The sequence below is a fragment of the Erythrolamprus reginae genome, chromosome 1 (assembly GCF_031021105.1).
Source record: "Erythrolamprus reginae isolate rEryReg1 chromosome 1, rEryReg1.hap1, whole genome shotgun sequence".
In the NCBI taxonomy this organism is placed as follows: Eukaryota; Metazoa; Chordata; class Lepidosauria; order Squamata; family Dipsadidae; genus Erythrolamprus; species Erythrolamprus reginae.
This window is the reverse complement of record NC_091950.1, coordinates 289,114,943-289,127,091: the sequence shown is the minus strand read 5'-3', so window position 1 is coordinate 289,127,091 and position 12,149 is coordinate 289,114,943. Positions and strand designations below refer to the sequence as shown.

Below are 12,149 nucleotides of genomic sequence, written 5' to 3'. Positions count from 1 at the left end.
TCCAAGTCGGTGATTAAATAGTGTGTTTGTGATATAGTTTGGCATATAGACTTGAGTTACATAAATACAGCTCTTTCACCTCAGGAAATCAAATGTATATGTTTAAGCCAGCAAGATCATTGGCATCCTTAAGTCTCGAAAGACTGGTATCGTGCTCTGGAAAGAGTTCCTAAAATGCGTTATGCAAAGCTGGAGCATGAGGCCTGGGTAGATTAGTATGGAGGATAGACTGTTACCCATCGAGCAGATCCCCCCCTCTCCACATCTCTGAAATAATCCAATGGAATGGCAAAGCCAATACGATTGGTTCCAGCTGCGTCACAGGAGTTATCAGAACGTTGCTGTACACGGTAACAGATTGCTTCTGGGATTATGGTTCCTGGTTTTGCCTCAAGGTTTATTCCTGAAGCCTTTTCCAATGATGGATGTAGCCACAAAACAGTGGAGGTTTGGAGGCAGTTGGGCTGCTTCCCCCCCCCTTTACTGATCCAGCCTTTTGCCACCAACAGGTAGACTACTTTCCTCCTCCCCCACCCCCAATTCCTGATTGTGGTTTTTGCCACCAACAGACAGTTGGGCTGCATTTTTCCTCCCCATTCCTGATCCTGATTGTGGGTGTTTTCCCAATTTACATGGATACTTGGATGATCATCGCCCATCCAAGTGTTTCCTCCATCGTGTTGGAGGAAAAAGCCTTGGTCCAGCTGGCCCGGCTGGTAGCACCTTGTAAGGGGCCCTTTCTAGGGTTACAGGAGAAGATGGTCAACAGTTTTGAAGGCGGACGAGAGCTCTACGCCCCAACGGTAGATCAAGCGGCAAAACCATCTTCTAGGAGAAGGGAAACTCTAAAGCTAGCAAGATATATTAGAATTATTACAATACTAACATTCCACAGAGCATTTTATTGGTCTACTTGGAGCATTGCATTCAGTGGTGTTTGAAGGAAAATTTGAAAAGGCATGATATGATGAGCATTATTTAGCTTGCAACACAGGAAACATGAAAACAATGGCTCATAAATTGTTATATGGTAATTTCTATAAAAACATCCTCCCTCATTATTTATTGAAAGTCCTAAAGGATTATTCAGGAAGCTCAAGTACATTTTTATGTAAATTATCTGTTATCAGATGCATATTACACAGTTATAACCAAGTTGCAAACTTCTGTCAAAGTGCAAGTAAGGTTTAATACAGGATTATTTTATTAGCTAAGCAATAAACAAACATGAGAATGGACCTTAAATTCGTTGACAGTGCTAAAATGCTGTTTGTGATCTTCCTGTAGTATTTTTTACATATATTTCTGATAAGTAGAGAAAATAAAATAGCATACAGCTATTGTTATAATTTTTTTTGTTCCTATCCAGTGCACTTGTATAATAAGAAGCCACTGATTAATTTAATATTAGTAGTTTACATGTTTCACAACTGATATAATAATGTTATTGTTTCCAAAATGAAGGTAAGAAAAATAGCAAGTAATAATTTGTGAAGGAAAAAGGTGGGTTGTTTGGCTATTGTTTTTGCCATGTAGCCAGTGTGACATGAAGCCCTCTTTATTACTAGTTATGATTTATTTTATTTTATTTTATTTTATTTTATTTTATTTATTTATTTATTTATTTATTTATTTATTTATTTATTTATTTATTTATTTATTTATTTATTTATTTATTTTGTCCAATACAAAATACATAGCTCATATCTATATCAGCTCATATCTACAATAAAACCCTCTTTATTACTAGCTATGATCGGGACCATCTCCTGCCTCATGTATCCCAGCAACCTGTCAGATCCCACAAGGTCGGCCTTCTCCAAGTCCCGTCAGTCAAACAATGTCGACTTGCAGGGCCAAGGGGAAGGCCTTATCTGAGGTGGCTCCAGTCCTCTGGAATCAGCTCCCCCCAGAGATTTAAACTGCCCCCATCCTCCTGGCCTTTCAAAAGGCTTTAAAAACATGTCTTTGTTGGCAGGCCTGGGGCTGTTGTGTTAGTATGCTTTTGGTATAACTTTAGTTGAATGATTTTTAATGTTAGGGTTTTAAAATTTTGTATTTTATCTTGTACTCCTTCCTGAGTCCACTGGCGAAGGGCGGGCTATAAATGCAAATAGATACATTTCTATTGTATCTATTTATAAATAAATTTACATATATAAATAAATAAATAAATAAATTTACATAAAATTTCCCATTTAAAATATTGATCTTATTGGCTCAGTAAAGTGTCTAAAACTATTTTTAAAAATTATGCTTGGCTTATATTTTCTTCTCTGGTTTTGTTTTGGTTATTTTTCTTATTTTAACATCAACAAATCAATGCAGCAAAAGATAATAGTGGCTTAACTGATCGTGGGGTATTATGTTAGCCTACACCATGTTTTGATACTAAACAGTTCACTCAAACATCCTATAGTGAATCTTTGATTAGATTCACATCAAGTTGGGACTGTTGTTTAGAAGGTCATAATGGGAAAACATTTTTCTTTTCTTTTCTATTATATACTAATTTTAATTCATACATTTCATTTTCATCTAGATATAGATACCTAAATGTATACACAGACTGTTTAATCATGCTTTGTTTCTCTGCCAAAAAGAGCTTCTTGGACAAATAAATATTGCTTTCAAAGAGTATCTCATGTATCAATTTCTCAGTTGCACCCATGGTGAATTTAATTGCTATTCCCTCCTGCTGATGACTAGGTAATGCAGCTATGTTCTCAGCATATATTACCAAATACTATAATCTGTTTAATAGGCATGGACAATAAAAACAAGTTTACAGTATTATATAACAAAAAAAATTCTTGTGTTGGAACAGTAGGTTCTATTTGAAAGATACATTTCATAAAACTTTGCTTAATTTGGTGGATTCTTCATGAGCTGTAAAAATTTAAACTCATGGCAGGTTTTGTTATTAGGTTATAAAAGCAATTGAAGAAGGGTATCGTTTGCCTGCGCCCATGGACTGCCCAGCGGGCCTTCACCAGCTGATGCTAGACTGCTGGCAGAAAGAACGTGCAGAAAGGCCAAAGTTTGAACAGATTGTGGGCATTCTGGATAAAATGATTCGGAACCCAAATAGTTTGAAGACTCCTTTAGGAACCTGTAGTAGGTAAGTTATGGATTAGATTACAGAATTGTAGGATAAAATTCTAGACAGCTGTTCTTTGTTTCAGCTGTTGTTGGCCCATGATTTATTTATTTTATTTCATTTTTTTTATCCTGCCATTATTATTTGAGATAAGTTCAATCCTTCCCTATTCCAGAAGCTTTTACAAGGGTAAACTAGATTTTAAATCTTGGTTGTATTGATGGTACAGTATATTGATGTTCCAAGAGAAGACAGCTTTTTCTGACCAGATTCCATTTTGGGGGGAAGATAAACATTTGGAAGTAATATTTTCTTTAAAATTTGCCTTTCTCTCTCCAATTAATTATTGACTTACTTACCGTATTTTTTCAGAGTATAAGACACACCTTTTTCCTCCCTAGAAGAGGCTGAAAATTCAGGTGTGTCTTATACTTTGAATGTAGCTTTTTTCCCCCCAAAACGTTTTTCCCCCACCCAGCCCTAACTTGGTGCTAACGATCTTCCCAGCTCTTACCTTGCAGGTTCTTTCATTTTTACTCTTTGCGAAGAATGTTTTCCAACATTTGCAGGGTTTTTTTCATTGCTCTAACTTGCTTCAAATGTTTCTTTCCAGCCCTAACCAGGTGCTAACGATGTTCCCAGCTCTTACCCGCTTGCAAGTTCTTTCATTGTTACTCTCTGTCAATAATGCTTTCCAAACCCTGTTTTTTGTAGTTTTTTTATTGCTCTACTTGCTCTGAATGTTTTTTTTCCAGCCCTAACCAGGTGCTAATGACATTCCCATCTCTTACCCGCTTGCTAGCTCTTTCATTGTTACTCTTTGCAAATAATGTTTTTCAAACCCTAAGACTTTCCAGGGGTTTTTTCATTGCTTTAACTTGTTCCGAATAAGTTTATTTCTAGCCCTAACCAGGTGCTAATGATTCTCCCAGCTCTCACTGGCTGGCAAGCTCTTTCATTGTTACTCTCTTTGAATAAGGGTTTTCTAAAGCCCTAAACAGGGGATAAAATAATGTGCTGAAGCTGACCAGACTAAGTATGCTAGCCAGCTGAATATCTGGTAAGCAGATTCTTTTCCCTATTTTCCTCCCCAAAAACTAAGGTGCGTCCTACTCCGGTGTGTCTTATACTCTGAAAAATACGGTAATTAACTTCATCAGAGTTGATATTCACTTACTTTCCATAACAATTTGCAGTTGTGAGCAGGTGCACAGGTGCAAGGCCCCTGCCCATACGCAAGGTCACTGATGCATGCACTTTACTCACCTGTGTGGCTTTCACACATGCTCCTAGACTCAGAAACATGGGTAAATAGGACAGCGTTATGTCTGGATGGGTGGGTAGGCCTGCGGGCAGTTGGCACTACCAGTTCACCTGAACCATTCAGAACTGGCAAAATACTGTTCTGCCCCAGCTACGGACCACAAAGAACATAGTACACACAAAATCTGTACAAAACTTGGTTTACTAATTAAGGACTACTAATGAGTTTCCAAACAAATAAAGTTTAAAGCAGTCTTTTCTGAATACCAGCTATTAATTCAACTTCATTAACAGCCAGCGTAAGGCCACAAAATAATACCACAATTCTGAGTAAACAGACTTTGTAGATAACGGCAATCTTATAGTGGTTGGCAAAATGCCCAGAAGCAGTTTGCAGTAAAAATGCCAAGAGAAAGAACAATAGCCGATCAGATGTTTTTGGAGTCAAGACATGAAGGAATATGAAGGACATTGTTTCCTGCAAATTGGTTTCTTTGTCCTCATCCCTTAAATAGGCTAGGGGAGTGGCCAATTAGCCCCAAGTCTTACTCCCGGGGAGACCTCCTCCTGAGGAACCTTTCCAGCCTTTGGCAGCTCTGCGTTCTCATGCATTAAGAATAGGTTCCTCCTCTTCTTCCTCACCATTGATGGGAGCTTCTGGAGGCTCTGAAGGCCCTGGCTGAATCTCTGCCTCTGGTGCTGAGTCCTCTCCACCCTCCACCCAATATGACTTGGGTGCCAGCTGCATAGATTGCTGTTGCATCACCACATCAGCTCTTCTCTGCCATTTGCCTTATGGCTAGAATTAGAAGGTCAGAATATACTTCTATTTGAAATGCTAAAGAAAATCAGAGTATGTCTTCAGAAGCACTATAATTGGATGGAATAGTGGTAATTTGATTATTTTAGCAAACGTTTATGGACTTTTATTTAAAATAATTATATTAAACATATTAGACTTGATGCTTATTTCATTATTTTTTTCAAAACTGATAGAAAGTACTGTTAGATATAATTTTCTGTGCAAAAAGTGGTTGAGATTGTATAAGGAGCCAGAATGCCTTATAAACTGTCCTGTTAATCTTTTTTTTGCTCTAGAGAACTAGTTCTGTAATGTCTGGGTAGAACCAAAAAGGCCTTCTCAGTTGTGAAAGGCACTCAAATTATTTTTTGAAATTGCACATGTTAGCTCCCGTTAATTCACCCCCTGCTTCTGCCCACCTAACAGTTTGAAAGCATGCAAACACCAAGTATAACTTTGGTAGGAAGGTAACAGCATTCCATGAGCCTTTGGTATATAGCCGTGCTGGCTACATGAGCACCAAAATTGTCTTTGGACAACACTGGCCCTCTTAGCCAAGAAACAGAGATGAGTCAGACACAACTGACAAGGAAACCTTTATCTTTTTAAATTGATTTTCACTGCCATTCTTTAGACAATTTAGTGGCATTTTTCTTTGCTGAATTGATGCTTTTTTTGCTATTCTATTATTTCCTTTATGTATGACTTTAAAAGATAATAGTTGAACATAGTTCTATATGCTCCCACTGTAAAAATAAAGGGGGCGGGTGGCAACAGTATGTTTGGAGGAAAAGGAAAAAAATACAGATGCCAATTACATAATGCCATTATATAAATCAGTGGTGCAACTGCAGCTGAAATATTGTGTTTCTTGTTTCTATAGTTCTTGTTTTTGTATATCAGAAATGTTATATAGAACTAGAGAAATCTCAGAAGGCAGCAACAGAGATGATCAAGGGAGCTGCAGCAACTTCCTTATGAGGAAAGGTTGTAACATTTGGGCCTTCTTAGTCTAGAAAAGAAACAAAGGAGAGGGGAAGTTTGTGGTATTTGAAGTGCATTACATATCATTATTCATAATGTGGACAAGGAGAAGTGGAAAAGGAAAAGCTATTTCTACCTTCAGAGCATCCTATGATCTAGGCAACCAATGAAATTGAATCTTGGAAGAATGAGGGCAGACAAAATTTATTTTTATTATTATTGTTGTTGTTGTTGTCATCATTATCATCGTCATACATAACACATAATTGAACTTTGAAATTTGCTATAGTGAAATTTGGTGCTGGCTACCAGTTTGGTTGTCTTCAGAATGACTTAGACCAATTATATCTTACAGTAGTCTAGGTTATCCGACATAAACTGGTGGGCTGATAGTCGGATAGCCGAAAATGTCGGATAATCCAGACTCTACTGTATGAGGTTTGCCCCTTCCGCTTCGCTCCTCGGCTCTCGCTTGCTCACCCTACATTGATTTATAAAATGTATAGACTACCCATCTTATTTTAAGGTAACTCTGGGTGGCTTGAAAATCATGGGGTTCTTTGACTATTAGCCTTTATGGCTGTATGACTCCCTCTGAAGACCATCTGCTGGAAGACCAGTGAGCATCCTTGACTTGATCATGGGGGTCTTTGGCTATTAGCCTTTATGGCTGTATGACTCCCTCTGAAGACCATCTGCTGGAAGACCAGTGAGCATCCTTGACTTGATCATGGGGGTCTTTGGCTATTAGCCTTTATGGCTGTATGACTCCCTCTGAAGACCATCTGCTGGAAGACCAGTGAGCATCCTTGACTTGATCCATCCTTTTTAATAATTATTTATCTCTCCGCGCCCCCCTCCCCCGCATTTTCTTTCATCTTCTCTTGAGTTTTCTTCAAAACTCATTAGAGTGTTAGGTGACAACAGTTTGTTTTCCCATTGAAGACACCCATTCTTTAGCTTTCATATGCTCTAGTTTTTCAGGAAAGTCCCCTTCAAGTGGATTTGAACTGTGTCTCTGTATGCCTTAGTGTTACCCTGTAAACCCATCCTTTCAATTTGTGATCACCCTTTGGATTTAAGCTTTAGGGTGTAGTCTCAGAAGCTATTGTAATCCCTCATCTTTTTGCAAGCCTAACTTCTAGTATGTCATATTAGAATATCTCTAACTTTATTTATGACACAGTGACTCAGCAGCTAAGACATGTAAACCTATTGATCAGAAAGGTCGTCAGTAGTTTGGTGGTTCGAATCCCTAGTGCCACATAATAGAATGAGCTCCCGTTACTTGTCCCAGCTTCTGTCAACCTAGCTGTTTGAAAGCATGTAAAAATGCAAGTAGAAAAATAGGGACTAAGTTTTTTGGGAATGTAAAAGCATTCCATGTGCCTTCAGCATTTACTCATGCCACGACCATGGAGACATCTTTGGACAGCGCTGGCTCATCAGATTTGAAATGGAGATGAACACTGCCCCCTAGAGTTGGGAACAATAGCATATATGTGCGAGGGGAACCTTTACCTTTTTAACTTTATTTGTAAACCATCCAGAATAAATTGGGTGGATGGATGGATGCCTCACAAATTATCTTGTGGCTTCTTTATTTCTTCAAGAGAGCTGTCGACTACACCAGCGGTCCCCAACCTTCCCAGGCTGGTGACCTGGCGTATGGGGCAGGGGGGCATTTGAGTGGCAAGCACATATGCACATACCCTGCACTCACACAAATAAAGCTTCATATGCGAGTGGAAGGTGTTTGTGTTCACAGATGAAGCTCCACTCACACGAGCCGAAATCAAGTAGAAGACATTTGAGTGGAAGGCGCTTGTGCTCACACATAAAGCTCCACTCACACAAATGGAGCTTCACATTTGAGCGCAAGTACCCTCCATTCAAGTGAGTGGAACTTTGCATGCAAGTACAAGCATCTCCACTACCTCAAGGGGAGCTTCATGTGCATGCACTTCTTCATCTTCCCACGGTCTAATTTCAAACAGGCCACAATCCGGTAATGGGCCATGGCCCCAGGATCAGGTAGTCCTGAATTATACTATCATCCACATTTTCTTTAGGTCTCTGCTGTACTGCTCTTCTCAATCTTAAATTTAACATAATGGATGCAAAGCTCTCCAACTCCAAATGTTTCTGAATCATTGGTTTCATATGTCATATGAACAACCCAAGATTAAGACATAGTGCAGTAGACGATTACATGTATTGTTGTTCCACTTTTCTCTAATTCTGCTGCTTAATTATGTGCGGGATTGACCATATGACAGAAACCTTTTGCAAATGTTGTTTTCTCACCCTCAGGAGTCTTCTGTCTCCAAGAAAGCTGTTAGAGTTACATAGTCAGCCTAAAGTCAATTGGAGTCAGGCAGTGTTTTGCTTGAAATAAACAGATAAATAAATCAAATTCCTCCGAGGCACATTAGTTATCAAGACTGAATACTGGCAAACTCAAAAAACCAGAACCATTTGGATTTCTGGAAATATCCTTATTGCTAATAAGGTATTATAACAGAATATTGAAGGCTTGTCAAGGCTGTTCTCCAGTTCAACGTATACCTAGCATAATTAAAGCAGTGTTACTCTCAGTCCCTTTCTCACAATTCTCCCTGACTCGGGAATCTTTTCTGTAAAAGCCCTGTTTTCTCCTCTAATAGCTGTGCACCAGCCTCCTCATTCCCAAGATCTATTACACATTTCATAGCACTAGCCCAAGATCATGCCGTGTGTGTGTGTGTAACATATTTTGCTGATAATGAAAAGGAAGGAAGACTAGTAGAGATCTATTTCATGCTATTTCGTGTGTGTGTTTACCTTTTTTCTTTCAATGAAGCTACATTGGTGCCTATTACTGATGCTATGATGCTATTGAGCCAGCGGGGCTTGTGCTGGTCATTCCTTCACAAGACTGAATGCCAGACAAGCAAGAAACAATTAGCATATTTTCAATGGCTTTATTAGCTTGGTTGTAAATCAGCTAACAGATGCTAGGACAGCGCAGTTGTAAATTAGGTAGATAATGATCTGAAGAGAATCTCTCACCTGTAAAAATAAAAGAGCAGGCCTGTTGTAGAATGATAGTCTAGAACTGCTGATATCCACAATAACTTGTCCAAGGATCTAAACCAAAAACATCCATAAGGTACAAGTCTTCTTTCTAGATGTTTTCATAGTTCTCCAGGATGAGGTAGAAAAGGTTATGATAGTTTCTTAGAAAACCATGTTCCAAGTAGAACATCACACATACAAAAAGCATGGGTGAAATTCAAAAACGTTCCCTACTGGTTCTGTGGGAATGGCTTGGTGGGCATGGCAGGGGAAAGATACTGCAAACTCTCCATTCCCTCCTAACTCTGGGGCCAGCCAGAGGTGGTATTTGCTAGTTCTCCAAACTATTCAAAACTTCCACTACCAGTTTTCCAGAATTTGTTAGAAACTGCTGAATTTCACTTCTGGAAAAAAAAGAAAATTAATTCCCTGCAGTATAAACTCAATCATGACTTTTCATGCATCTGAACTAGTGAAGCTTGACTTTTCTTCAACAATACTCACGAGCACTCCTTTATACACAGAGAGACATAGTGGACATATTCTTTTCATTGATGATCATTGATTATTGCTTAATACCTGTTTTGTGTCCCTTTTCAAAGTGTCAGCAAGAAAAGGATTCTACTACTAGTGAAGTGCAGATAGATAGATAGATAGATAGATAGATAGATAGATAGATAGATAGATAGATAGATAGATAGATAGATAGATAGATAGATACTGTAGATATCAGAACCATGCATTATCCCCCTGGCTGTATTAGATTAGATATAGTTACCTATTTTAAATAAAAGTTTCATCTTATTATTCACATGTGTAAAATTAAGTCCTGTCTTCAAGGAGAACACATGCTGAAATTTTTATTTCAAATAAGAAGTTTCTTTTTCTTCTTCTTTACTTCTCTTTTACCATTTCAGATGTTGAGGGATGAGATAAGAAGCAATTATACTTGCTTTATTTTATAAGTACAGTAATATCTCTACTTAGGAACTTAATTCATTCCATGACCAGGTTCTTAAATAGAAAAGTTTGTTAGAAGAAGCAATTTTTCCGACAGGAATCAATGTAAAAGTAAATAATTTGTGCGATTAAAACCACAGGTAGGGTGGAGGCCCTGTTTCCTCCCAGGAGATTCCTAGAGAGGCCCCACAGAGGCTTCTCCCCACCTTGTAAGGCCCTGCTTCCTCCCAGGAGATTCCTAGAGAGGCTCCATGGGGGCTTCTCCCCACCTTGGACGGCCCTGTTTCCTCCCAGGAGATTCCTAGAGAGGCTCCACGGGGGCTTCTCCCTGCCTTTTCCGGTTACAGTTTCTGAGACTCGAGTTTGTAAGTGGCAAATGGTTCTTGAGAAGAGGCAAAAAAAATCTTGAACACCCGGTTCTTATCTAGAAAAGTTCATAAGTAGAGGCGTTTGTAGGTAGAGGTACTACTATATTCTATTTTTCATTATTTAAACAAAAAAGATTTTATTTTGTTCTAAGTATTGAAACATCTACAACTTTTAGATGACTTCTATGATTGTAACTCAGCGGTAGATTCAGATACAGTCCTTTATTACTGTTGATGACCAGATGTAGCTACAATTTAGTAACAATTTCATAGGGATGAAAAGGGAGAGGGATAAAGATAGCTGGGCAATTTACACAAAAACAAGGAGAAAGGAGAGGAAAGGAGAAAACAGCAGGTAAGCATTGGAGTACCAGACCATATCTAAAGTATTAATAGTCTACTAGAATGTTACACAGCAATATAGGTTTGTCCATACTTAACAAGCATTTCTTGGCATTTTGTTTTTTATTATATACATTTTAGATTGATTATATTTCTACTATAAAAAATAATGAATTATGTTTCTTTTTAACTGAAACAATATTTTTCATTCAACCCAGACCAATTAGCCCTCTTCTGGACCAGAACACCCCTGATTTCACAACATTTTGCTCTGTAGGGGAATGGTTACAAGCAATCAAGATGGAAAGATACAAGGATAATTTTTCTGCTGCAGGTTACAATAACCTTGAGACAGTAGCCAGGATGACTATTGAGTAAGTGAACTGTAGGCTTATATTACCTATTTCTGCTTATCTTTGTCTTGTTTAATTGGCAGAGGATAAATATTTGGCCAGGTTATATAAATGTATGTATTAAGAATCCCCAAGATTTAGTCACCTAATTAACACCTTAATGAGCCTTCTATTAAGAGGGGGAAAAGGGACCACAGAAAATTCTTGTCCCTTGCTATAATACCTGTTTAACTATTATAAGAGAGAGTTTGACTTTGCAGGGTAAAACAAACTATTGTCATTTGGGGAACTTGCTTCTTGCTAGTAAAGGACTTCAATATGGTTAAAAACTGTATGGACCAAAAGGGGCGGCATACAAATCTAAATAATAATAATAATAATAATAATAATAATAATAATAATAATAATAATAATAATAATAATAATAATAATAATATCTCCCCCGGGGCCAATACAATTCATGTATGGTATGCTTGTGTGTATGTCTGCTTTAATAACGGTTTTTTTTAATGTTTTTAAATTATTAGATTTGTCTTGAATTGTTTTATTGTTGTTTTGAGCCGCCCCGAGTCTACAGAGAGGGATGGCATACAAATCTAATAAATAAATAAATAAATAATAATTATTATTATTATTATTATTATTATTATTATTATTATTATTATTATTTTAAAAGTAGCTTCTTCTAAGCATAAACCAAATTTTTATGGACCTTTCTTATTTTTTTAATACAAACAAGTGCTTTACATTAAGACATTTTCAACTACCTTATTCCTTGTGTGACAATCACACAAGGAGTAAAGAAAGTTCCAATTCAGAGCAATGTGACTTTAAATATCTCTGTGTGCTACTCTGTATGACATAACATCAGGGAGAAGTTTAAGTCTAAATATTAAGATTGTGCTACCTCTCTCTCTTTC

General features: G+C 37.7%; 1 protein-coding gene across 2 annotated transcripts in view; it reads left to right on the top strand.

Annotated features, from left to right (window-relative positions):
* Nucleotides 1–12,149, top strand: part of EPHA7 (EPH receptor A7) — a 212,558-nt gene that overhangs the window by 196,523 nt on the left and 3,886 nt on the right. For both annotated transcript variants that reach the window (XM_070733225.1, XM_070733224.1), the window contains exons 15-16: nt 2,928–3,121; nt 11,095–11,250. In XM_070733225.1, coding sequence (XP_070589326.1) covers nt 2,928–3,121; nt 11,095–11,250 — 350 coding nt within the window. The remainder of the gene's footprint in view (nt 1–2,927; nt 3,122–11,094; nt 11,251–12,149) is intronic.